We start from the raw sequence: 27,824 nt of genomic DNA, 5'->3' as shown, positions 1-27,824 counted from the left end.
TGAGCCCCAAGAATGGGGTAAAACAGAAGGGGACAAAACATGACCTCCAAATGTCCTGGCTGATTCTCTGTGTTTGATTGGAGGGTGGGTGGGGGTAAAGCTCGGGACTCAGTAGTTATCTATATGGTCTTAAGATGCAACTGTAGCATTTCCAACAATGTAGTCAGATTAGCGGTGCAGATTAGATAAGAGATGGTCATTGTGGAGGAGCTGATTGAGGGGTACTGACTAACTTCACGTTGCTGTAAGCAGTGAGTTAACGTCGCCAAAGGATGATGAGCTCGATTTGTGGTATACAGTTCATTGTGCAAAGGCAAATAGCTAAATTCAGCTCTAGGTATTAGGCTGACAAAATGACATTTGTTTGTAGTGAGAACCAATGTGGCTACCTCACTAAGCTGAGTGGTTTGTGAAACCGCCACTAATACCAAAGATACTGCAGCCTACCGGTCCCAAACTGCCTAGGGGGACACACTCCCATATAAAAAAAAGGAAAAAGAAAAAAAAAATCCCCCCCCCCCCTCCCTTTGCCCACAACTTTAACAGACAGACGCACCAAGAATCTTACACACACACACACACACACGTTCATATTAACAGCGCAGTCGGACTGCATCGTGCCACATAGGAGGAGGTGGCCACCTTGCAGACAGAGTTGAGTGCCTTTTCCCTTCAACCACGGGTGGGACTGCACTGGACACACACACAAACACACAAACACACGGCCAGGAGGGTGCATGCATATAGCTGCACACCCATATACAAACATGCACTCACATTCAGACAATGCACCCATAATTGGATGGACAGAAAGGGGGGCTAAAGAGAGGGACACAGAGTGGGGGCTGTGTCAGCATTTTCACCCATATTGACTTTCCACCTTGATACACTAGAATACAAGCACTTTATCATGTAGAAAGTCTATAAAACATTTTCTATTCACTATTTATTTGAAACAAAATTATATGTTACTCCTTAATCTGTCAGTCTTTGTTACTGCATAGCTGATCTTCTAGCAGCTCACAGCCTTTGTGTTCTTATGTTTTTCTCTCCGCCCGCTGCGCCTCGACTCTCAGCCACTATACCTCTCTCGCATCAGAGATATTTTTGTGTAACAGAGAAAGAGGGGGGTAGTAAGGCCGAGGCTCTAAGCGCTCCGAGGGCTGTAGTTATAAAATCTTACCACTAAATGTCTGTTTCACACTCTCTCTCTCTCTCCACTGCGTGCAAGCACAGAGGCTGCACAAGAAAAGTGTGGAAGACTCACTGACAGTTTCTAGACACAAATTCTGTCCTCCCTCCACCTTGTCTGTCCAGTCGACCTTTCCCCCTGGCTAGTGCTAAGACTCGGTAGGCATGTGTTGACAATTAATTCTGAAATACCTCAAAAACCTTTCATGTAAACTTTATGTAATTTAGACGAAAAATAATACTGCTAATGATAACAATGATTATGAAACTATGATACTATGATAGTTAGTTTTGGAACTTGTGACTTGAAGCTTTATACTGTTAAAATTCCTTTTATTTGTTTGCTCATTTTTCTCGTACGTTCTCTTGTTTGTTTTTGCTACGGCATGTACTTACTGTTTTCATAAAGGAAAAGACATTGTGAATGTTTCTGTGGAGGGTTACATGAGAAAAGAAGAGACAGAAAAGAAGGCTAGACTAGAGAGAGAGGGGCAAGAGCTATTCACTTCAGATGTTTAGTTCAAGGCTCTCTCCAAGGCAGGTACATTTAAAGGAGAAAAACAAAACAAAAAAAAGAGGAAAAAAAAAGAAAGAAAATTACAAAAATTATGATTTGGGTTGAATTCTAAACCAAAAATTTGATGTTAAACCAAAGGAGGAATAACCTTTTACTCATCGTTAGCTTTCTTCTGCCTTTAAGTTGTCTTTTCTCTGAAAAAAAGAAAAAAAAACCAAACAATTTCACAGTTACTTTTGAAGGTTCCTGGGTGTGTTCAAGTGCTCCTGATGTTCTTAGAATATTAAAGACCAGCACCTCCTGTTGAAAAGAAGGTGCGCTTTTTTTTTTGTTTCTTTTGTGCATGGATATTGTATAACTGTATAGAAACCAACAGGAATGACCTGTGATTTTGTGGGGGAGAGGAGGAGGATGGAAAGACTTGGGAGTGGGTGGAGAAGGGGTGGGGAATATTTTGGTTACCAAAACAACAAGAAAAGGGGGTGGGAGGATTTGGGTTTTAGGCGTTGGAGGGGTCCTTGTTTTTAGAATTTCCGTCACTGTTGGATTCACTGGTTGTGTGCATGTGTTGTTGCAACCCTTCCCCTTTCCCCATGTTTCTTTGATGTATATAAATCCAGACAGTAGGGGGCAGTGTGTGCTGGGGGAGGTCAAACTCCTCTCCTCCCAATCAATAGCATTCAATCTTCATTCCTCAGCTTGTGGTCCTTACTCGGGTCCTGAAATGTGTGTCTTGCTTTTCCAAAGACGGGCTGTTTACTTGGAGTTAATCAGAGGGACACACACAGGCCTGAGCGGCCTTGAATATACCTGTACGTCTGTCTACATGCTCTTCTTCAGTCTGTGTATGTGTGCTCATTCGTATCTATGTGGAAGTGTTTCTTTTTTTCTGTTCCTTTGCTATGGGTTGCAATATTTGTCATGCGAAAATCTGAAACCATTTCTTACTGACTGACTGACCAACCGACCGCAGAACCACCTGGCAACCGATAATCCAACCCGAAATGTTGTCAACACGTGCTGTCAAACAGCAACGTGTGTCATTTCACTGTGGGATCAAAGGTTACCAATGGGACTGATGTAGACACCCCCAGTCACACTGTGCTCTCCCTCTTCTGTTACCTGTTAATCAATCAGAACCAAGTGTCTTTGTGATGGTAGAAGACAATCAGTTTCAAAACAAGAAAAACGGTAGAGAGAGGGCAGGCCAGTGGGGAGGATGAAGGGGAGGACAGGAAGAACAAAGTCAAGGGAAAAGAGGCTCTCTGGCATGTGACAAGCTGTAGTGCCCGACTGCCAAACGACTGCCCCACCGACCCTCCATTTTCCATCTCCATCCATCTCGCATCTCATCAGGGCCAAATCTGACTGCAACGTTAAAGGTAGACGCGGTTACATGACACTCCTTAAACACATTAGGTTCCCTCCCTCCCTCAGGCCGTCATATTTCACCCTGCACTCTTACTGCCACACTGTAGTGCACTGCAGGAGTAGAAAACAAGACCTGTGGAACAAAAACCATATTTCCCCATCACCCACCACGATTTCCTGCTAATCTAATGATGATGTAACCAGCCGCGAGGAATAAAAATGGCTCCGGTTGGTGGCTTTTGCACAGAGAACTATGCAAACACCTGACCCCCCCAATCTTAATCGTTGCTGCTGGGTCAGAGTGTACAACCCTCAACCTCCGCTCCACATTTAAACACTCCCGCTCACACTTCCATGACCTTTTTCCCTCCCCTCCCCTGAGCCCACAGCAGGCAGAGTAACCCCCCCCCCAACAGTCACTCTGAGTACAGTAGAGAGTGAAGCACTACAGCGCCCCATGTTTTGTCACACTGATGTCCTACAACCTTACACGAATGCCCCTAACTGCCACTGACATCAAAATGGAGTCCATGTTGTTGTTTGCAAGGTGATCCTCCCCCCGCCCATGGCTCCATTGTACTACAATGTTTGACTGTCTTTGTCCCCAGCGCCAAGGAAGGGCCACAATCAATGCAAAGACACTTACATTGTATATACTTAAGTTTACAAAGTCGTCTGGAGATGGTGGCTTATATTGCACTCGTACAGACACACACACACACAAACAGACCCAGGCACACGCTGGAGAAGGTGAGTCTGCCTTTTGAGAGTGTTTGCTGAAACCAAAGATGAAATCAGAGGTATGACAATCTGGCTACCAAACCTAGAAGACAATGTTCAGCTCTCTGGGCTGCTCTACGGGTCCTGTGATTTACTGGCATTGTGGACATTCCACCTATTGCACTTAAAAACACATTGACGCATATACTGTATATATACACACGCCCTGGTGTAAACTCCCACCCACACACAAACGAGGGATGAACCCTCTCACAACGTCTGGTCAGAAAGCCTCTTTTCCCTCCTCCCACTGCAGAAGCCGGAGAGCCTGTGGAGGACTTTTAGTTTCACTCTAGTTGAGACTTTTGAGAAGGAAAAAAATCTGAGTAATAACTGTTACAGAAAAATAAAAACTTAAAAGGATAATATGGGTAAAATTGCGTGTTTTGAAATAAATTAACAAATAAAACAACTGTAAAACAAAGCGGTGCTGCCGGTTTATTGTGTTTGGTTTGATCCTCTAAGGCAATCCCCTGTGGCCCCCCGCAGATGGAAATTTGATTTTTTTCTTTTTATCACAGCAGTTTCACACAACAAACATAGAGAAACTCATGCAGAGGTAATGTGTCTATGTAAAAATAATAAACAAGATTTATAGAACATAATGCTCTTCATTTTATACATTGTATAGTCTATTATATTGGAAGGCAGTAGCTATACAAACCGGTAAGAATTGCAGTTTAGAGTACAGACATAATGAATCATCCTTTCAGGTCCATGTTGCAGTAACTGTATGATCAGATATTTTCCCACATCAAAACCTAAATCAGTCAATATTTAGTGCCTTTCAGTGCATCAGTCTTGTCCATCATGTGAATTTGACCTTGTGAGACAGTGGGGTTATCACTCGCAATCACCCTCTCATCCACTGGCAGCGCTGTGCTGCGGACGCAGGTGCCAGAGGAAATGTGGCGTCCGAGCCCGGCTCCCTGAGAGAGGGCGTAAGAGGAACGACGAAGAGACGTTCCTCTTCTCAACTCTGACCTCAGCTCCACTGGCTGAAGGGATACACTGTGGACCTGCATCACAGTCAGGTCACAGTGATGTTAGTGAGTGTTTTACCGTTACAAGTGTACGTTTTCGTTTTATGGTTGTTACACAAGCTCAGCCTCTAAAACAACATAGAATAGGAAACTAAATTCAGTATAATACTGACATCTGGATGTTTTTAATTTGTCACCAGCAGTGAGGACATTTTCCTGTCAGAGCTCAGAATTGAGAAAAATACTGAAAATATCATGCAATATCAACTGTTGGACACGTTCTCTGCACCCGAGTGAGGCGGCTGTAGGTTGTTCTGAAACCGTCTCTTGAATAGTTGGAAAAAAAGTCGAGGTGGATGTACATGAGCTAACTTGTTATGAGCTTAGTTGTCACACAAATTTCAACGCATGGTACGAATTTCCCCACTGCAGGAGTAAAATAAAAGGCCTATCTTATCGTACAATAATTTTGCTGAATAATATTTTTTTCTAACATCCAGCTGAGTGCAAAATGTTTTAATTTGCAATTTTAGCTTTAACTGATACTAACCCTCTTTTTCTTACAGCTTCAATTATCTTTTACTTTTCACGCAGACGCCTCACCTTGTGTTTGTCGCGGACTGTGAGGACGACACTGAGGGCCTGGGCAGTGACAGAGGGTAAAACAGCCATCCAGGCAGTGAGCAGAGCTGTGAGCCACACAACTGGATCGACAAAGGCCTTATTAGATGTACCTGATGAAAAACACACACACAGAGCAATCAAACCTGTTCACAGGGATGATGACATATCATCAGATCAAAAGAAAGAAAAACCATCAAAAATAATCACGAAAATAGACACTGCGTGTTCGGTTGTAGATATTTGTCTACAGCTTTGTTGATATTATTTGTCTCCACGTGAATCAAATCCAGCAGTTCCTGCGGTAATGGATGTTGAAATGGCCACAGCTAGGAGCAACAACACTGCAGAGACACTGAGATGGACAGAAGTGTACCGATAAAGTGATAGTCCCTGGGTGACCTCTGAAACAGCTGGGTGCCGTGAGTGATCCTGGAACAGATGAAGAAAAACACCAGAGACACGCACACAGCTGCTATGTTGAACTTTGTCCAGTATCTGGTCACTAGTACTATCTGAAAGACAGAGACAGGAGACAGGAGAAATCTACAGTCTGGATGTACAACACAGCAGATATCAGTGGTAACAGAACGGAACTGAATAATTTTATATTTTTCATTTCTTTAAATGAGACTGGATCTTCTCCTTCATGCAAAGTCAAAAACAAATGTAACAGCACAGTTCATGTGGACTTCACTGTATTGATGAATCTCTGTATAGGCCTTCATCACTAAGTGTAAAAACCAAAAGACTAACAAAACTAACACCTTCAGTATGAAATTAATAAGAGGGTAGAATAGAAAATAATGGAACAGACAAGAATAATAAAACAAATGACCCACCAAGGTGGATCCATCTGACACACAACATAAACACAAAGCACATAACACTGAGTCTTCATCTTTCCCGTCTGTTCCTGTTCACTCATCCAATGGTCACATGAATTCACTGTTCAGGTTACTAAAAATGCTGAAATAACTTTTATTGCTTTTCACCCAATACCTCTTAAACACAGATCAATGTTCTAATTAGTTCAATTTCAAAGAACTAAGCCATCTAATCATTTTATTTGTATAATTTTATATGAGACGCCTCAATCTGAAAACAATAAATGTAAAGTGCAGAGTTGTATATTTAATTATTTAATATTTCAGTGTGGATATGATGACACATGATTATCTCATGTTCTGCTACATTTTGATGCAACAAATGTGTGATGTAATAACTTCGCATTATGACATAATAGTCCTTTATCATTTCACAGGTGGTAGGGTTGTCCAAAGTACTTTGATACTTTTCATACAGCCCCTGTTTAAAATATGCAACATCTTAATTTGATAGAAGCAAAATACCATGGCTATAAAAAAAAAAGATACACAGTCATATATTAAAATTATTTCAAATGTGTTTGGTTGCGTTACGTGAAAAAAGTCACCCATTTTGTGTCCCTAGGTCATTTTGTACAGTATTGAAATAGGTATCAAGCATCTCTTTTTAAACTTTTAAACTTTGATACTAGTAAACTAGTATCAAAGTTTAAAATTGTATCTATGAAAAGTTCAATCCTGACCTCAATTGTGGCAGCGAACGTGGCTGCCATGGCCACAGTGACTGCCATGGTCTGGTAGTCAAAGGCCGTATCGTAGAAGACTCCAACTGGGATGAAGAAGAACACAAGTGATGCATAGACAGCATAGAGGAGCGATAAGAGCAGCATCAGAGGGCTGGACAGCTCCTGTCTCTGTCCAGACTTGTACAGCTCCGGCCACTTCAGACTGCTTTCAGCACTCACGTCCTACAACACAAGCGGAAAAACTAATTACCGCCTCACAGTTATAAGTAGTGACTGATCTACATCACATGATGCAACGACAACCATCTGAAGCTTCATATCATCAACTGGTGGACTACACTGCTCCAAACACGGATGTTGCTATCAAGAAGCTACAAATTCTAACACACGGATGCTTCACGCACATCTTCAGCCCATCGGCACAGATGATCTACACAATCAGCTCAGTTTGTAGTTGGACACCAATTCAGTATCTGACCAAATGTGAAATATGGTCGCATAATATATAAATATGGTCTCCCTTTCTGTTCCTGAGTTGTGATGGTGATTAATGGCCTGAAAAAGTGTCTGCAAAACATTATGATGTCATTGTGAAGCTGACCTTTGACCTTGTGGATATATATTATCCTATGAGACATTTGTGTGCAATTTTTTTCATAATTAGCACACGAATTCACGAGTTTTGGTTAAAGAATTGTTTTGTAAGGTCACATCTAATCATTTAAGAAAATGATGACTACTGAGTTCTTGAAAACACCTTCATCTTAAACTGTCTCACCTGTTCAAAGAAGGCCACAAGCATAATTGGGGACGCTGTGTAGAAGACAGTGTAGAGAGCGATGAACCACGTCTCATACAGAGACTGCAAGACAGAAATAGACAGTGGAATAAATGCAGGATGTTTCACCTCACTTCATGAAGTCTTTATGTTGCTTATTTTCATCCATGTACATCTGACCTGCGCACTGAAGCCATTGAAGAAACCAAACCATATATGCACGAGAGCAAAGCCACAGGTCTTAAACAGGAAGTAGCGCAAGAAGAGGGAAATGCGCCTGTAGGACCAGCGCCCATGGACCAACAGCAGCCTCTGCAGGAATCTGAACCGGGACAATGCAAAGTCCGCGTTCTGCACCGCCTGACCTCCCTCCACTCCCGCTATTCCCACGCCAACATGAGCCGCTGGCGTTGAGCGAGGACAAGAGTGAAAAAGGACATGGAATAGAAAGGAGGAGTAAAATGTAAAAACATAAGAGCAGCAAGCAGAGTCTACAATTGTCTACAATTTACAGCTGCAAACACACATTGTCAAAGCACATCTCTGCCATCCTTTCATTCAACCTGACTTACTCTTGATCATGTTTACATCATTGGCACCGTCCCCGATGGACAAGGTGATTGAGCGGGTGTGTTTCCTGACCAAAGTGACGATGTCAGCCTTCTGTCCAGGCGTCACGCGACAGCACAGCACCGACTGACACTGCTCTGCCAGGCTCATGAACGTGGCCCCCCATTCTGGTCTCTTGTCAAACTCTGCCTGGAGTACAACACCACCTCAACAGCTCAGTTCAGGTCCTATTCATATAAAACAGCCCTACTTTTTACTGGCTTTTAGAGAAGTCTCTGCCTTGCCTTTTGCTCTGCTGACAGCCTCGACATTTCATAGAAGAAATCTTGTTTTAAGGCTCTTACTTTTGCCAGTATATATTTTAAGGCTGCTATAATTAATATACTCATAGTAACAATGGGTCAGATTACTGTGTGATGTGAACGGGTTGTTTCAGCTCATTGTTTGGGGTTTTACAGCCCATGCTGTTTGGCTCATTGTCGCCACTCTCATTAGCACGGATTCCAGATGCGCAGGCAGCCGTTTTCAACTTTGCACTACCCACTCAGAAGCAAACAGCCAGACAGACACAGCTAGGTGGCTAATATAATGGAGCATTTCTCAGTTAAAGTGCCAGATCGGGTAGGCATGACAAGGTGTGAGGTCTGCAATTTTGTACTGATGTGCTTTTGTCAAATAAATTAAAGTAAAAAGAGCCACTCATTTCCACTTTCCACTATCCTATCCCATTCTCTGACACACACTGTTTCACAATACTGTGTCATGGGTAAACTATATGATGACAGCTATTCAAGCCATTTGAAATTTTTATCAGTAAACTATTTCCTGCATGTCCAGTGCTTACCAGCTCAGGTCCAGTGAGGACCACAGCAGTCTTGGCTGGAGCCTTGCCCTTGTCTACAGCCCACACTTCTATCTGTCTGGCCTTGGAGAAACTAATCCCTGGGTCTGGGGACTGGAGTATCTGTCTGCAGGGGCAAACACACAGAGATCAATCACACGGTGTGAGTGCGTGCATGCATGTCTTTGTGTATTTTTATCATTGCTAACCTCAGCTCCTGCCATTCCAGTAATCTGGTATCAGGATCCAGTAGTTTGCAAGAGTATCCAACATTCACTGCAGTCTCTACAGGCACAAAGAACAAGGGAGCAGGAAAGAGAGGAAGAAGACAGTAACCGCAATAAGATTTTGTTTTCATATAGCTACAGCACAGCATTCAAACTGGCGCCACTCCCACGCCCTGCTACAGATTGTCACAATACCTTTTTTGTCCCCAGTGAGTACCCATATTTTAAGTCCAGCCTCCTGAAGCAGAGCAATAGTCTCAGGAACACCCTCCTGAAGTCGGTCTTCTATTGCCGTCACTCCCAGAAGCTACAAAACATTAAAATTAACCTTTGTTTTTAGCATTTTTACGGGAAATTGAATTTATCAGCATGGCTGTCACAAGGAGACCAATAGATGATATGACTGACACTGAAACTCAACATGAAAAAGCACACAGGATTTTTAAACAGTAACGGGCAAAAAACATCAAGCACAAGCTCCTTCTGAAGAGTCATCTGTATTAGTCATTCTCACACCGAAAGAGAGCTCACCTGCAACTCTCTTTCCATCTGATCATATAGCTTGTCCAACAGTGCATCACGGTCACAGGTCGCCATGGCAGCAGACTGGGCCAGAGTCTTACTCCACTGCTCCCACGATGCCTCAGGAACAGATCGAACCGCAACACACAAAGTCCTCAGACAGGCCTGGGCAAACAACTGCCAGAGGACAAGTTAACACATTATTTTATTGGCTGCACAATATTTACTGAGGGATTGTTTGCTTCAATCTCAGCAGGATTGAGGAAGGAGAGCAGCAGGTCTGATCCTATCTTAAAAACTCCATTGATCTTTGATGGTCCAACAGTGTGTTTGCACTTTGATGGATCAGACAACATAACAATAATCTCATGCCATTCTGTCAGTTGTTCCGCCACTTTAGTCTAGACAGATCGCCATTAAATTTTGTTCAGACATTTCAAGATCCCCAGAGGATGAATCCTATTGACTTTGGGGATGTCCTTACTTTACCTCTAGCACCAACATGAGGTTGACATGTTGGGCTTTTAGTGAAATGTCCTGATCAATTGCATGAAATTTGACACATCATTAATGTCCCCCTGTGGATTAATTCCAATAATTCTGATTCCCTGATTTTTTTAGGAATTAGGAAGCTAGGTATTAGGATAACACATGGCTGTAGATGTTTAGTCTTCGTAGTTTCTCTGTTAGGAACACTAACAGTGTCATACACTGGGCTTTTTCCACAACTTTCCCAGTCTTTTGTTGCACCAGTCTCAGCTTATTTGACATGTGTTGCTGGCATCAAATTCGGAATAAGCATATATTCACAAAAATCAATGAAGTTGATGAGGTAAAACATTAAATAAACTGTCTTTATACTGTTTTCAATTGAGTATATGTCAAAGAGGATAAGTAAATTATCACATTGTTTTTATTTATATTTTACAGAGTGTTCCAACTTTTGGTAATTGGGGTTGTAAATTGTAGACTCAATATCAACACACACACTAACGGTTCAGTGGAAAACCTAGTTCACCTCCAAGGCTCTTTCAATCTGTTCCTGATATGGATAGTCCTTCTGCAGTCTCTCCAGGATCACTATGTCTGCCCCTTTACAGTACAGCTTTAACTCACCCTCCGGCTCCCGCACTGAAAGAAAAATCACAACCAGCATAGCTAGATAACTTATTGCTATACAAGTTGACCTGGAAGAACTTGATACAAGTGCAAAAAGAGGTAAGTAAAAGCAAAAAGTACAACAGTTTGTAGGATTAAATGGGTTGTTAGTGTGTATTTAGAGAGCTTCACTCACCCAGCACAGACATGCATCTTCTCTGACTGGTAAAGTCCAGCAGGGCCAGAAGCTGATACTGGCGAGTGACGCCCAGCTCAGACACAACGATACAATCTCTTGTCCTGGAAAGAAAGACCCAGCCCAGCTCTCTGGCTGCACCGACAAGAGCCTCCTCATCTGGGGACGCGGCCTTGTAAACCAGAGCCTCTGCAGGGATGCAATCAACACACAAGGTGAACATTAACATGTTGTTCTGCAGGAATGGTCAGCTGTGCCAATCAATAACTTAATCCACATATGTTATTATAATTGATTCAGACCAGTGATTTAACTTTTGAAAAAACAGCAGACAAAAATGAATCAGTCAACATCACACAAAAAAGTAATTGCACACCTATCAGGTCAGTCAGTGTAATACAAAGACACAGTAGAAACACGCATCACACACTGTGATTTCATCAAAAACACACCAGTGCTTTCTGTATAACCTAAAGTTCAACAGTTCTATCAGATGAATGAGGAGAGCTGAACTGCTTTAATACAAATCATGAAAACACACACACACACACACACACACAAAGACACAACCTTTGTTCCACTCTGCCATGACAGTGTGACATAAAGACAGCGCTGTGACAAATTGTCTGCTGAGAGGACACTGCTGTTTTCTGAGCTTCTCCATCAGGCTGGGAGCCGACATGAACAGACCACCGCATGAGAACGGATTCCAGCTCAGGTCCATGGGCTGCACGCACACAAGGAAAAAGATGGTACAACATATTGTGAAAGGACAGGACAGTGTTACAACAGTGGCTAATATGGAGGGAGCCTAATGCCGATGGCAGCAGAAATTAGGACATTTAAGCAGACACATAGACAAGACTTCCACTGAAGGAAGGTTAGAGAATAGCTTTTAATTAATTTGGAAACTTGTAATGAAGAGATAAAGAAAGATGCCGATCAGATTGGAGGGTAATTATGTGGTACCTCTGTGTCCTCTGCACTGACTGATGCATCACCTGTGAAAGTAGAGAAATTATTACATTTAATGACTTTCAAAAGCATGTGTAATGGAGGTAAAGACATGTGGTCTGACATGTGACACATGGCTGATGTGATTCTGACAAGGTTTCAATTACAGTTTGTCTTCAGTGGGCAGAGCCAGTGTTAAATATTTAGTTGATAGATATTGGCCGTTGGATATGAGCGTGCTAAGGTTCAACTGTTATCTCATCTGAGTTTTATATGAAGTCATCTCTCCAGAGGGATCTTTGTTCCATCATAATCCAGCAGGGAAACTTTGCTGCCTAGTTATTATCAAACTCTGTGACATAAATGAATATTTAAAGAAGAAAATGACTCTGTTGAGTCAACAGGATGCAGTCTTGTGCCTTCACACGTTCTTTGACGCAGACTGAAAAATCAAATGTCAAACGAGGGCTCTTGAGCGAACACAGACTTCCCATTTCTCATTGCCAGAACTCTTTTCTCAGTCTATCTATATCTATTTCAATCTATTGAGCAAAGTTATAATTTCTGTTTATATTTTATCTTATTTTATCTTTCTCCTAAATTAAGTAAGGTCATCCAATCAATAATGGCCTGTTAATGAGTATCCAATTTCAGGATTTTAACAAGATAGGAAGAGAAAGAATATTATTTGTCTGAACTATATATTCAACATGATCACTTCCTGATGTGTCAACAGAGATGACAAAGTTGCTTAAAGGCCTGTAAAGATGCATTTTGAGAGAATGTTCCATTCATAACGTGATGTACATCCTGTTTTTTTTCTGACAATTAAAATATTATGTAGAAATGTAGATACAGAAAATTATTTCTCCAGGTGGAAAATCATGAGATTGTTTCATCGTTACCATAGATCTCTCCAGCTATGCAGCACTGTCTGAAGAGCAGACGGTTCTGGGTCAGTGTCCCAGTTTTGTCACTCAGCAGGTATCCCACTTGTCCGAGCTCCTCAGTCAGCGAGGTATTCCTGGCCTGGGCTGGTCTGTCTGCCTGCTGCCAATACATCTCTATGTCCCAGCCTATAAACAGGCTGTGGACCGTGTGGATCACCTCAAACCTGTGGACACACACGTGAAGGACAAGTACACAAAAAGACAGAATACACATAAACACAGGTGTATTTCCAACTTGCTGCCTTTGTTAAAAAGAGCCCAGTGTTGTAGATGGAACCAACGTGATGTATAGAGCTATGGGCATGGCCGGGCTGAGCAGGATGATGTAGCTCCAGAAGATGAGGAATCCTGTGTAGGCGGGGTTGCCGTTAACCACCAGAGGAGACAGAACCCCTGTGTGGCTCATGACCCAACTCGAAAACACACCACTGCCAATGGCAAGGAGCAGAGCAACCAGCAGAACTGACAGGATTATCTAAAGATCCAGAATACAGACACACACACACTTGATAATAACTCCACAAAAAACCTCATGCTTGTCATCCCCCTGCCCTTTACCCACTCACCCCCAACACCACTCTGTTGAAAACTTTTTCCGTTCGAGTTGTCTTCACTCTCAGCTTCCCGCAGTTCCTCAGGATCTTAGTGTCCGCGCCTGGTACAGAAAAGACAACTATTAAATGCTATCGCCGCAGCAGCCTGGCTGAGCAAAGTTGGGAGTCCATTCTGCAGCCAGAGGGTGAAAGTTCAAGCCCTTGTGTCAGTAAGTATCTGCTGACGTGCCCTTGAGCAAAATGCTGAATCCCTACCAGTTCCGGGGGTGTCTGACCCCGCTGCTGAGAGGTCAGCAGGAAGAGAGAATTTCCTTTGCAGGATCAATAAAGTATCACATTATGTTTTCCAGTGATGTTGTCTCGTTCCCACATAAACTGCTGAAGTACATTGAGCTGCATGGGTAAAAATGACCAACAGTGAGAGTGTGTGCCGCATCTTCAAACTGTTCAAGGACACAAACTGATTCCAACTAAGTCTTCCTACAACAACAATATGCCAACCTTGATCCTGCATAATTGAAAGTACGAAGTGTCAAGTGGGTGTCAGGAGGGTTGGAGATATAATCAGGCTGAACTGGGGTCAAACCAATAGACAGCCTCTGATGAACGGTATAAAACTCATCGCTGGAAGAATTTGATCTATTGATCTGCTTTACCAGAACTGAAAGGGTCAGAGCAGTGAGATCCACGACACCTCTGCCTGGTCCAGTAATATCCGATCAATGATCACTTAAAAGACAGGAGGAGCCTGTAATCTGAGTTAACGTTAACAGACCCCACATTTAAGACACAGCTGCAAGAGTTAAGTACTGTCCATAATTAACAGTATAATGTATTCCACCTTATAAAATTTGTCATTGAAACAAGTGAAGGCAGCAGTCGAAGGTGAAATGAGAGCAGATGGACATTCTGCAGTCCAGAAAACATTTCGCAACTGTTATCATCCTCCACTACTCAAGAGTTTCTCTTGTTTTTGTCACCTTTATACTCAACAAGCCAATGGTGATGGTTGCTAGCACCCATTTTATGAACAAAAACTATAGTCCTACAATCCCACAACTGCACTGCAATTCCACGGAAATCAATGCCGATATTTCTTGTTTTAAACTGTATAAATTCTGCCACACGTACCAGCGTATATGGTCAAGCCGTAGGCAAACTCTGTGTTGCGTAGGACTGTTCCCCTCAGGAGGATGTGCTCATGGTCCAGTAGGAGACACTCTCCTCTCCAGTGCAACTGGCCTCTGAAGGTGTACATGCGATTGTTGGGCGCCTCACAGAGCACGACACCTGCAAAATGAACGGTTGCATTTGCTCTTACTTACAAGTCTCTAGTTTTGTTAAAAGCTCACTTGTGTATTTTTTTTGTTCTACTTTAGAATGAACATGTCTGAATTTGCATTAAAGACAAAAACATTTATTCACCATCAAAGGCAGCAAGCGCCTCCTCTGAGGGGTGAGAGGTCAGCTCATAGTGTGTAGCACTGAGCGCCTGGCGTAACTTGAGGTTAGTCTCTCTGTATGAAGATAAGACCACACTTACAAGTTATTATCAACACTAAACAGTTGATCCACTCATCAGAAATAAGGAGAAGACAAAGAAGTGTGAAGTTGGTGTGAATATACAGAATTATACATTATTAATTTCTGCAGCTGTGAATCAGGATGAGGATATTTCCATATTTTTAGCAGTCCAGAGAAATTAATTGGAGCTGTTTTTTAAAAACAGGTTTCTAGTCCCCAAAAAAATTAATTCATTCACCTTATTAACAGGATTTCAGTAGTATTATTTCTGAAGCATTACCACCAACCTTGTCGTCTAGGCTAAACAATGTATATTAGATCAAAATTTCGCAAATACAACATATGTTACTGACTTAGTTTATTTTGCAAAGAATGACACCAGTGTGCCAGTTAGCGCTCCAATAATACAATCTAACAATGAATGACTTTCGAGATTATTTACCAATTTTTTATGTTAAAAAGAGAGTTGTTGCTATTTGGCATGATTGATAGTTGTCCATTGGGAATCCCATGAGGCTTTGAGTTTAGTCTGTTATCAAACAAGAGGCCGTGTTTCTGAAAAAGATATGTAATACTGCCCGGCTTTCGATTTGTAATGAACTCTGACAAGACAGGAATGTATTTGAGGGGGTGGAACACATCCCCTAATTGTTCAGATATGCTTGAAAAGCCCCCACATATTAATGTAAAAATATAAATAAAAGAAATCGCTATGCTATGACAGGCAACCCCACACCAACCAAACTACTTCCAATACCCATACAACCATACTATTTAGTGCGCCAGCAAAAGATTTAGAATGTCCCAATATGTTGCATGTTAAATGCTCTTAGCTAAAAATACACATTTTGCATATGCTCACTGACAGATGGTAGTATTTTCAAACATGTACTACACATATTTTGTTACACATTTATATACAGACAATGACGGATGCATGAGCAGGGGGGTCACGGTGGTAGTATGTCCCAATTGTATGCCAAATGCATGAAAAACACTGTACACTGCAAGGGCAGTAAAAAGGAAACATTTACGATTTGCAACGCAGCACATATATGTTAATACCCGATCTGCTACAGGTAAGAAAAATGTGCATTTTTGATTTGGGGTGAATTATCCCTTTAAAGGTGACTCAGTGTCTGTCGTCAGTGGCTCATGGCTACAGAACCACCTGCACATCTTAGGTCTCTGAAATAAATATCACCAATTAAAATTGCATTTACTTAAAACTTTTTCACATAAAGCTTCTTATTTGACTTCCTAAACCTGTTATTATTTCACATATTACATATCATATATTTTATGTTGTAGTACTTCTTTCATTAATGTACTGCATAATGATCATATGACAAATTGTCATTGAACAGTTCAACAGAATGAGACTGTGTTCCTTACCCATCAATATCTGCTGTCTCCACATAACACACACTGTGAGGCTCTGAACTACACAGGAGGAGAAGGTCAGCCTGCAAAAACAGAAAGAAGGGAGAAAAACAAAAGAGAGAGGGCTAAGTGGAAATGTACTGGAAATACAAACAGAGCTACAGAGCATTTATGTGAACATCTCAAAGTTAAGCTGTTTCGTTCCAATAAGCTGAAATGTTCCACTATGAAGATTCTCTCTGGTAGGTAAATAAATAATGAATACAATCTTTTCCTACCTGTGAAACAACAATTCATCACTTTGTTTTCTATATTGCTGTTAATCTCTCCACTTTAATACACACAAAATCTCACAGGGATAATTTGGTCTTTGTGGATCCTCAGGACATCTCCTACAAGCAGATCCTTCCATTGTGCTGCACTGAAACTGAGACAGGAGGACAGACAAGGAGTCAGCACATTGAAGGAAAAAGAATCAATGGCTTTCATATGCTGAAATTTCATATAATTTGCTGCTCACAAATGCAATGATACCACACATATGAACAATAAATATAGTGAAGATACCGATCAATCATCCAAATTTAAAGAAATTTACAACTAACCTTATACTAACACTTAATTTCACTTACGTTTATCAGACATAAACTTATGAGTCCTATGCGACTATACCAGTAGTCTACAGTTCAGCAAAAATGGGCCTTAGACTCTAATTATATCCATTAGAAAACAATGCACTTTTCATTAATCCTCACTTTGGAGGATAGTGGAAAAAAAGATAGAGAAAATAAAATGATAAGTAGTCTATTAGTCCACAAGGGAGAGCATATCATCGGGAATGTAACAGTTTCAGAAACAGACAGAAGCAAAAGCGTCTCTGACGACAGGAGCTGTCATCAAGAGGTTGGTCACAGTTCTTGTCTTTCGACAAAAGCTCTGGAATATGCTCTGTGTTTTCATACCAGTCCAATGCTCAAAGGGACCATCTAGTGATTCACTCATTCACACTTCATTAGAGCTTCATTAGAGGGCTGTTTCAAACTGGAGCCGCTTGCTGAGTCCTGAGAGAATAACCCACCATCTTTGTCCTCACCTACGGGAGATGAGTATGTCACAGGGTCGGGAGTTAATCTGAGAGTCACTGCGTCTCCTTGCCTGGACCAGAGACGGAGAGAGGGAGAGGCAGAGACACCGAAAAACAGAGAGAGAGAGAAGAAAGAGATTGATTCGAGAATCGTGATGAGGACTGAGAAAAAGAGTGATGGACAGGGAACGTGTGAGAGGGAGTGAGGGTGGCCATGAAAGGTTGAATGGGAGAAAGGAGAAAGGAGAAACACCATTATGGGGCTCTACAGTGACACCAGCTGGGAGATTTACACCCTCCACTAAATGATTAGTCAATAGAGAGGGGTCAAACAAGCGTTTCACCCAGAGCTGTTAACGACCGTAACTCAGTGATGCACTTAACCAGAGAATTCTCCATGCAAAACATCACGCCTGCATTTAAAAGGAAAAGCTTTAATGATAGGAGAGAAAATTAATGCTACTGGGATGACTGGTTTTGTCAGCAAGGAGAGGACAAGGAGTCAATGAGGACAACGAAGGAGAGAAAAGTGTCAGGTGCATAAATGCATGCTTATGCATTTATGCATTTATGCATGCAGGCCAGTCGTATATTTGTGTTTAAGCTCATGCATTTGTGTGCGATCACACATATTCACTGCTGACTGATGTCCCCCTCTCCCAGTCTCCCCCAGGGTAAGAGAGGAAAGGAGACTACAGAGTGGCTGTGGTCTCACCATGTCGTTGGAAAGATCTTTCAGCCCTCTCACTGAGAGTACGGTGAGCAGTGGGATGATGGTGATGTACCAGGGTATAGATGAGATGGCAGGGACACACTGAAAACCACATGCAAATCACGGATACACACACAAGGGAAAGGAAACAGAGTCACATATACCATATAAACCATACACTCACACACACAGAGTTGTGTTTCCATCATTTTTGGGGACATCACACAGACCTACATTCATTTCCTGGAGGCTTAACCACCACCTAACCACAACAGTAAACATTACTTGCCTAATCCAAACCTTACCTTAACCTGACCCTAACATCAACCTGACCTAAAAGCAAGTCTTCAACCTAGTATTTAATTATTTTTGTTGTGAAGACTTGCCTTTTGTCCCTATAAGTAAGGTGGGTCATCACAATGTGGCTATGTCCACACAACTGCAGGAATACGCATCCACACACACAAACAAATACACACAAAGTGCTTCACAATTAATAATAAATATGCTAAAAACAGACATAACAATCAAAAGCACTGGATAAAGCTAGCGGCTAGAGGAAGAGGAATTCATTACATTTGGGTTCAATTATTGTGGTCATTACTCCCTGTTTAGACTTTTTTTGTTAAGGGTTAACATTTCATTTTTCTAAAGAAAGTTACCAAAGGGGACAAGTGTGTTTATTTAAGCTATATCACAAGATATGCAACTTTTACTTTTAATCCTTCTTTGCTTCCAGAAAAACAGACAGTCCGCATGTTCATTGAAGATCATATTTTGTCCCACAATCGAGACAGCTATGCTTCTTTGGACACAAGAGAGAGAGAACAGCAGAGCCTTCATCTGACCTGCAACACCACCATGAGGAGGAAGTAGAGATTGGCCACTCGCTGGAACTGCTCAAACAGCGTCATGGGCAGGAAAGTCAGGAGGGAGTACCTGTAGCTGCGCACCAAATTGTCCTGGCGACCAACAAAAAGAGCAACAGAGAAAGAGAGGCACAAGAGGGACGTACATGTCAACACATTATCCTGTTTTTCAATGAATCGGCACGTACGCAGGTGTTAGGTTAGATGTGGAGGGAAGGAAACACCTGCATGATTGACTCACCGCGCACTGCCCCCAGCGGAAGCACAGGAAAGACTTCTTCTGTTTGTGTTTTTGGTAGTGGCGGCTGTTGGCCCTCACCTCCCATGTGAGCCCTGTCAGACACACGCGAGGCTGACTCTTGGCTCTTAGATAACATTAACACGCAACAATTTAATGCACCATTTACATGAGCAGACAACAGGTGGATGAGCACGTCTGTGTGTGAGTGTGCGCGCGTATGTGTAAGAATGTGTGTTAACATATAAGTGTATGGAGCGTACTGCTGTAAACTAAATCTGCAAGTGGTTCTTTCACCGCACAATCAGAGCCTAAAGCAAGCAAAACTGACTCTGACAGCATCTGTCAAAGAAACACGAACCTCTAGATCATTTATGTCTAGATAAAAGACCACATGCAAGCTGCTACGTATGACACTTACAGTTTGTTTTATATGCATGTTAGAGTACGTTTCATTTCAAATCAAAAACACTGAACTCCACTTGCCCCTGAACGTCTCTCAGTAAATACAGAGAGATAAAGAGATGGTGAGCAGCAGGTGAAGAAAAGACAAAGATAAATAAAAGAATGGAGATCAAAACAAACATACCAGATTCAACACTTTTCTTGGCCATGATGCTGAGGAGACCTCGGTTATGCTATATAAAGAAGACAACAATATTTGCTGAGGTAGCTGTTTATGTCCCCCTCTAAGATCCCTTTCTTAGTCTAGTAACTCATTACACCGCATTACCATGCCAACCCACACCACAGCAAAACAGAAAAAATAATAAATCATCTGCTGCTGATGTGAACAAATTTCCCTGTCAGCTGTAGCTCTACAAGCCATCGTCTATTACCCACTTGTTTACAAAAACAGAATTTTACTAATGTGAATTTAAGGCAAATCCAGGCTTCTTTCTATATGATGAAACACTGAAAAATTTACCAGATCTTCTGGAAGATTCTCTGCTGGAATCTGCATGACCAATCCTGGTGAGAGAGAACCAAGGCTGCTCAGATCCAACCATCTGCATCAAGTCTGCGAGGATTAATGTGCATTCATTAGCACAAGATCTGTAATTAATCACTGTCACGTGTTATATTTTTAACTGTTGCTAAGTAATTAGCACCTAGGCCACATTTGTCAACAAATTAATAAACACAGAGCAAAGCCGAGCCGACATTCTGCTTTGGCTGTCAATGAATGTTGCCTGTAAGGCTGTGAACAGTGACTCTGTTGTTGAAATGAAACATGAGCAGCAGTATATAAACAACCCACACAGGTTAGAAAGTCATTTACCTGTGTTGTTTGCCAGTAGTGTCATTGAGCACTGTACAGCACTTGTAGCCAGGTGCCTTGGCTGAGCCACCAATCACAAAGTCCTACTGAGCATAGCTAGACATTATAATGGTTGTTTTCATAACCATTCATCAGCTGGTTTTTATTGCTCTCACCTGTTTCATCCATCCCCTCCTCTCGCTTTCTGCTTATCCTAGTGCAACATGTCCCTGGCCCCACCTTCCTCTGACTCCCAGGTGAAGGCTCTGGTATCACAGACAGTATTCCCCACGCACCTTACCTGAGGAAACAAACCGGAATGGAGGAGGGGAACAACAAGTGTAGGCATATCAAATCACTGTTTACCTCATTTTCAGTGGTTTTTAAACCATAAAAGGGGAACATTTTTAGTTTTTGGAAGTAACTACTACTAACTACTGAAACTAAGATTTCAGACAGAAAAAGGTAGAAGCCTTTTTTCCAACTACTTCAAATAACTTCAGCGTCGCAGAAAATCTTTTGTTGTGATGTTGCTTACTTGTATTGGCTTACAAGAATGCAGAAAGCAGCAAACCCTTTCAGTCACAGCCATACATACAGAAAAACAGTAATACAAAAGCCATACATCAAAAACATCAAACATATATCTTATATATAAACATTTTGATAAGTTTGGTCATCTCATGAATAGAAATCCATAGTACCTACGGTCACAAATATATTATGTTAAAGCCTTGCACCTACGTGACATGTGTATAACAACTCTTATTATCAACCTGTCTTACCTCAAGTCTGTTTATTGTTAACCTGCTACAGGTGACGACAGTTTGTCATTTAAATCAGCAAATACCCCTGAGCTAATTAAACGTGCGCTTCCAAAAGCACGCAAAAACACTTAAACGATCCAATACGAGGTCATGACCTAAATTTAGGTCATATTTGCAGTTTCATTTGTAGTGTATGGAAACCCATGAAGAATAAACTGTGGCTTGGCTGCCAGTGTTGAATGAGTCAGAAAAATAAATCAGATGTCTATTATCAAGTCAAACAAACCAAATTTTTTATATATTCTCAGAAAGAACTGTTTTTTCTCAATTTAAAAGTACTTACAAAGTACACAGTCGCACAGTTAATAAAACACTGAAATGTATTTTTCATATTGCTGATATTATTCGAACTAAATTCATCTGTAGGCAAAAGACAAGCCAAACATTATTTGTTTATGTGCTTGAGTTAACCATTGTGCCTTCATCATGAATCTAATGCCACCTGGTGGAGGTAAGGATCCACTACAGTTTAACCATCAGATGAAGGTCAAAAAGAGTAAGTACGACAACAACGGCTCATCTGAACAAAAGGCAGATCGCTGAATGTATATATTCACTCAATGTCAGTTAAATGTACTTTTTGTGGTTTCATATCTCTGTCACGGTTCTCTTCCCTATGTAAGTGAGGTCGTTCCCACAAATGCCACACATCAACAACTGAAGGTGTCTGTGTTTTACATCTTATATGTGTGTATGTGAGTGCTAGTGCATATCTAGGACGATCTTTCTTATCTATTTTTACACCTGGGCTGCACAGCAGGGTGGTTAGGGTGATGTGTTGGTGGCGTGGCATAGATGCTCTCACGCTTCCACAAACAATGACAGTCAATAGGCCAGGCTTTTCCACTACAGTTTAACTGTTGCCCATCACGGCTGCCAAATCTAACAACAATAACATGCAGAAGAATGGTCTTCTTTGATCCTGCAAGTTCTTGTCATACATTTTACTAATGTTTAGCTAAAGCTGACAGGAGGCTTCAGCTGTCTGACTTAGTTACATCAAGTCAGTATCTTCCAAGCTTATTATCTTTTAAGTGCAAAATTCTTTGTTTTTTGGGTTGTTGTTTTTTTGTTCCTCTGCCAAGCAGCAAGGAAACACTGCCCAGGGATATGAAAGGGGGACTTTTCAGACTAAAAAGATAGCATCCTTGCAAAATATCTTCTTTATTTTACTAACTCAAACTGATGACTTTTTTTAGCTTCTGCTTTAGCTTTACTATACAGTACATGATGTGGATTTTTAATTTCACCATCAAGGAAAAAAAGGGACATGTGAATAATGTTTCGAGAAAGTGAAGCTATTCTTTGAACAAATGTTGATGTTATATTTACATATAGCTAAAATGAAGCCTAAGAGATATAAGCCATATGTTATCTGTGCTAAGACAAATATACAACTAGTTTGTCCATGCCAGAGCTAGTAAAATTAAAAAAAAAAAAAAAAAGGGAAGTCAAGCAGCGAGCAACTTAAGCTATTCTCACATTAATCATGCAAGAAACCAATGGCTGCAAACATTAGTAACAATTCTAATTCATTTCAACGTGTTTTAAATTCTTGGAACTGACCAACTAAGATCTCACTTTAAAAAAAATTCATGTCACATCGAGCTAATGTTTACTCTCTTACTGCATCAGCAGGCAGTGACAAAATCACAAGAGCATCATGTGGCAACAACACGTTTAACTTCATGTTTTATTACAAAATGGAAATATGAACAAACTGCGAAGCACATCAAAACTTCGGGTACAAATAACGCAACGTAATTTCTTGAAATAAACTGAACTTGTCTCATTCTCTTTAGTTATTGTTAGCTGACACATGGCAAAACTTGTGCAGCGAGATGTTAATTACAGGAAATGTCTATTTTGGACATATCACAATTATCACTTTAAACAAACCTTACACTCAACTATGAAAACCACAGTTGACAAGAACCACGCCAAAGCACATTCATTATCTCTCTGCGATTTACCACACTTCATAAAAAATACAGGCAAAGTTTCCACTACACGTTTAATGTGAGGATGTTTGCTCTGGTCTTATTCTGTATCTGGTAGGATCTTAGCAGAGCATGACCCTCAGACCAAGTCAGACATCAGTACATCGAGTGTGAGAAAGTCTGTTTTTGGGCTGTGGCAAGCTTCTCAGTGTTCTGAGGCCTACTGTTAAGGTTTTCATGTGGCCCTGAACAAATGTCACATAAAAATTTACTATGAAGAGGCTTGCTGAGGCTCAGCTTCCTGTACAAAGAGGTTAACAGTTCAGGCCAGCACACTTCAAGTCCAACTCTCACATCTCTCTCCTAAACATGGTTGTAAAACAAAGTGAGTTTGACAAACACATGTTCAATAGGTTAAGATTAAGCCAAAAGCAGCAAGCAGTGCTTCCACTGAAGTGGACTTTCAATGTACAGCAGCAAGAAGCTGAAAGTAGAACATATTGGGTTTGGGTGGGAGTGTGTGTTTGTGTGTGAGGACTAGGAGTGACATAACAACATCAAAGCTTACGGGAACCAACAGATTAGACTAACCCCCACTGATGAGTCACCTCATCACTTTCACCTGAAAAACACGGTATCACTTCAGTGAAATGTGTGGGCATGCTGAAATACAGAAGAAAAAGAAGGAAAGAGACACATAAGAAGTATAGTAAGGTCCATCAGCAGAGCTATCTAGACTACACTTATCACTAAACATGTAAGTTATTTATTAGTTACTTTTCAATCTTGGTTCTGGGGACTGACTGTCCTGCTTGTTTAAGATGTTTCCCTGTTCCAACACACCTTATTCAAATGAATGGGTCATTATCAGACTTCTGCAGAGCTTGGTGACAAGCTGATCATTTGAATCTGGCTGAAATGCCTCATCAGGAGTTCAGCTTTTACTTCCATAACTTATCTACATCACATAGCACAACCTTGAATTCAGGACCGTCCTGCCCACCTTGCATTTGAAAACATGAAATTATCGGATATTTTTGATCAGATGAAGGCTGGTATGAAGCTATGTGCTAAACACAGGAGTTGCTCTGTTGTTAGCTGAAAGAATCAACACAGCAGTGAATTATTAACTTCACTTGTGATTTGTGAACTTTACAAACTTGAGGATGTGTGAATTTCACTATTTTACTGTTCATTTGGTTGATTAACCTGTTGTATTATGTGTTAGTATGTTGCTTAGCTAATGAAGCTACTCCAAATCTGGGCTGTTGTTGGATTAATCTTGTAATATTGATGGACAGTCAAGAGAGGATGTCAGTGACTGTGTTTTTCATGCTGCTTTTTGTAAATTTATACTGCAGTGTTAGCACTCAGCTAGCATTAGCTTCTTTGGTCTGCAAAGTCTTTTTGCTATGGGATCATTATCTATATATCTGTATGTAAAATAACTTGATAGACAAGCCCTACACGTGAACAAGAAATTGACAAACAGCAGGAATTCATTTGCTTGGAAACTTTGTGTGATTTTGATCATCAGCCAGCAGTTACCCTGCTAACACCTTACAAAGACAGATACAAAGACGTAATGGCCCACTGGGCAGTGAGGCTGAGGTTAACACGTCAAATCTGTGCATATGTTAAGATTGGTACAGCCTTGGGTTGAAAATCTGATTGTAGAGCTGCTTTTTTATAGCTTCAGTACTTTCAATACTATAAAACTCAGACAGCGCTTTGGTTTAAATGCATTGTACTGAAAAGGTATCGATACGTCAATACTATTGACAAATTTAAATGCAAGAGCAAAAGATGTAATTGAATTTGTCATCTGTAGGTCTTGTATGTCAGTAATGATGGAATTGTGGTTGACAGGATACTGGTAAGACCATGTGGTCCTGTGGAGAGCATATCTGGAGAATGATCAAATAATGTTAATTGATATTATTTTCTAATTGTTGGCAAAGCCTACTAGTTATACAGAGTCCAATATGACTAAAGAATGTGACCCTCATTTCTGGAGGAAAACACTGGGAAGAACTCTCTGCAAAATCTTTGAATAAGAGCTTATTATCATTTACTGCTGACACAAATTTTCAACATAAAATCAAGCACATAGTTTGGATAGAGTCAAAACCCAATATGTTTTAGAGTAAGAGTAAGTCTGGTGCTAGTCTATATGAAAACTAAAACCTATATTGCTGGTTTGGCCAGACTACATGCTTAGGTCTTTGCTGACAAACAGGCCGTTCGAACAACTGAAGAATCAATTACAATCTGTCATATTTACTATACCATCAGCAGTGCAAACACAGAAAACAGGTTTAGCTGGCAACCCCAACCCCAGGAAAGTATGATGAGTACAAGTAAGCAAGAAGAAAGAAAACAAGCAAATGCAAGGCGTTTTGATAAAAAGGCACGTTAAAGGTTTATGTTAGGCGAAATAGAAGCTATGTGTATATAAACATGTATGTTTCAAGTAACGTGCTGTCTTCACTAACATTTTTATTTTTATTTATTTTTTTTAAACAGAGAACTGACACAGAGCTTCATCACATGGTGTAACAACAATCACCTGAAGCTCAATATCATCAAAACCAATGGGACTGGGGTGGCCTACTGCTGTGTGCCTTGTAGTCTGTAAGTTCATTGATTGATTATATGTGTTCACATGCTCGGACAATAAAGCTTATTCATCATGAAGAAGCTGTAAATTCAAAAAAGTGGATGCTTCACACACATCTGCAACCTGGCAGAACAGAAAATCTATACAACAGCACAGTTTAAAGGTGGACACCAAAAATTAGTGTCATCAATTCATTATCTGGCCAAATGTGAAATACGGTCACAATCTCCAGTTCGGTTCCTGAGGTATGGTGATGAATAATCACAGAGGTGTTTTTGCAGAACATGATGATGAAGTTGACCTTTGACCTTTACAAAATAAAATGTCAACACTTCATTACTTTATTCTATTAGAATTTTGACATAATTTACCATATGAATTCTTGATTTATGGCCAAAAATGTGCGTTATGCTGTCACGGTGGCCTTTGACCACCAACACCCAATCAATTCATCTTTGAGTGCAAGGGGATTGTTTGGAGAAGAAGAAACTCCTTCAATGTAATTATCACATATTGCGTTCATAAGAATGAGACAAATGTACAGACAACCTGTAACATGAGGCCTGTGGCAATGACTGTCACTAGCACAAACACATAAAAATAGAATTTGTCACCAACCACAGCTATCAACAAAGTGTCATGCGAAGGGGCCACTGCATTTGCATTCTGTGCACAAGTAGCGAGGTGTTAATCAAACAATCACCAAACAAGACCGTTCAGGCTTTAATCAGCTGTGTGACTCCCTCTCAGACAAGGGCGTTTACTAAAGTGGACACTGTATCGTTACAAAACTAAGAGGACATATACTGCATAAGATCATTTATCAACATACAGTGTGAACATCTGCAACATGCAGTCAGGATGTGGGTATCACCACACAATGAGAAAGTGACAAAGGTTCAAAATTTGCAGGCCCACCATGATACACCACAATGCATTCTGTGCATGTTCATTTGAACAATGAATCATTCTTAAAGGGAGCACTGTGCAGTACAGCCAATCAAAGATAAATAATTTCAACAATACAGTCAGTCAGTCCTGTTCTGATTAATGAACCAGTGGCTGTATTGTTTCACACGTACTGAGAACATAACAATCCCTCTGTTGTTACACCTTGTTGCTCTTGCCATAGGGTGGTGCTAAGTCTGTGTTCTCCCTGTGCGTTTGTGTGCGTGACCATGTTTATGTGTTTTTTCCTCATCAGGGTTACCGGACAAATCAGAAAGACTCAATACAATCTGATATGTTACTACCTCTTTAAAAATCTGGAGACTAAGTTCTTACTGAAAGATTAACCTGACTGTTGGAACATGGCTGACTGTGGCCTCTGTGGTTACAGTGAGTCAGAAAGAAAAATCTGTTGGAGTTTTCTACAAACACACAGCTGAAAGCTCAGAGGACATTCCCCTCATGATCTGGACAGCCCCCACACTCAGCACAACACAATGAAATCCACAAGAAAGTGAACTTGTAAAATGCATTCTGGTTTTGTGATTTGGTGGTATTGTTTACCGTCGCTGTGCTGCAAATCAGGTGTCTTCCCCACATGGGTGAGAAGCTTGAAAGAGGAGGTGGTAAGGATGGTGCTTCTTGTATTGACCTGAACTCAGTAAGGTCTTGAAATGGAGTGCAGGTTTGCA

At 41.0% G+C, this 27,824-nt stretch overlaps 1 protein-coding gene across 10 annotated transcripts in view; it reads right to left on the bottom strand.

Annotated features, from left to right (window-relative positions):
* Window positions 1-4,271: 4,271 nt before the first annotated feature.
* atp8b3 (ATPase phospholipid transporting 8B3) overlaps window positions 4,272-27,824 on the bottom strand; it is a 37,740-nt gene continuing 14,187 nt past the window's right edge. For 2 of the 10 annotated variants that reach the window (XM_046392163.1, XM_046392161.1), the window contains exons 3-31: window positions 20,974-21,098; window positions 20,465-20,508; window positions 20,126-20,174; window positions 19,540-19,631; window positions 19,278-19,391; window positions 18,433-18,531; window positions 17,727-17,788; window positions 16,988-17,060; window positions 16,646-16,716; window positions 15,152-15,243; window positions 14,858-15,016; window positions 13,739-13,827; window positions 13,454-13,647; window positions 13,128-13,336; window positions 12,238-12,269; window positions 11,839-11,995; window positions 11,269-11,457; window positions 10,993-11,105; window positions 9,984-10,151; window positions 9,648-9,759; window positions 9,435-9,510; window positions 9,229-9,352; window positions 8,387-8,573; window positions 7,995-8,218; window positions 7,815-7,898; window positions 7,034-7,258; window positions 5,840-5,978; window positions 5,446-5,576; window positions 4,272-4,878 (exon numbers count right to left, since the gene is read on the bottom strand). In XM_046392163.1, the coding sequence (XP_046248119.1) occupies window positions 4,630-4,878; window positions 5,446-5,576; window positions 5,840-5,978; window positions 7,034-7,258; window positions 7,815-7,898; window positions 7,995-8,218; window positions 8,387-8,573; window positions 9,229-9,352; window positions 9,435-9,510; window positions 9,648-9,759; window positions 9,984-10,151; window positions 10,993-11,105; window positions 11,269-11,457; window positions 11,839-11,995; window positions 12,238-12,269; window positions 13,128-13,336; window positions 13,454-13,647; window positions 13,739-13,827; window positions 14,858-15,016; window positions 15,152-15,243; window positions 16,646-16,716; window positions 16,988-17,060; window positions 17,727-17,788; window positions 18,433-18,531; window positions 19,278-19,391; window positions 19,540-19,631; window positions 20,126-20,174; window positions 20,465-20,508; window positions 20,974-20,986 (3,570 nt within the window). In that variant the 5' untranslated portion in view covers window positions 20,987-21,098 and the 3' untranslated portion in view covers window positions 4,272-4,629. Of the gene's footprint in view, window positions 4,879-5,445; window positions 5,577-5,839; window positions 5,979-7,033; window positions 7,259-7,814; window positions 7,899-7,994; window positions 8,219-8,386; window positions 8,574-9,228; window positions 9,353-9,434; window positions 9,511-9,647; window positions 9,760-9,983; window positions 10,152-10,992; window positions 11,106-11,268; window positions 11,458-11,838; window positions 11,996-12,237; window positions 12,270-13,127; window positions 13,337-13,453; window positions 13,648-13,738; window positions 13,828-14,857; window positions 15,017-15,151; window positions 15,244-16,645; window positions 16,717-16,987; window positions 17,061-17,726; window positions 17,789-18,432; window positions 18,532-19,277; window positions 19,392-19,539; window positions 19,632-20,125; window positions 20,175-20,464; window positions 20,558-20,818; window positions 20,905-20,973; window positions 21,099-27,824 lie in introns of those variants that run through there. The other 8 variants (XM_046392157.1, XM_046392156.1, XM_046392160.1 and 5 more) reach the window with 8 other exon arrangements.

Source organism: Scatophagus argus, chromosome 6 (genome assembly GCF_020382885.2).
Source record: "Scatophagus argus isolate fScaArg1 chromosome 6, fScaArg1.pri, whole genome shotgun sequence".
Classification (NCBI taxonomy): domain Eukaryota; kingdom Metazoa; phylum Chordata; class Actinopteri; family Scatophagidae; genus Scatophagus; species Scatophagus argus.
Note: the sequence above shows the minus strand (reverse complement) of the source record. Positions and strands in the feature narration are given on the sequence as shown.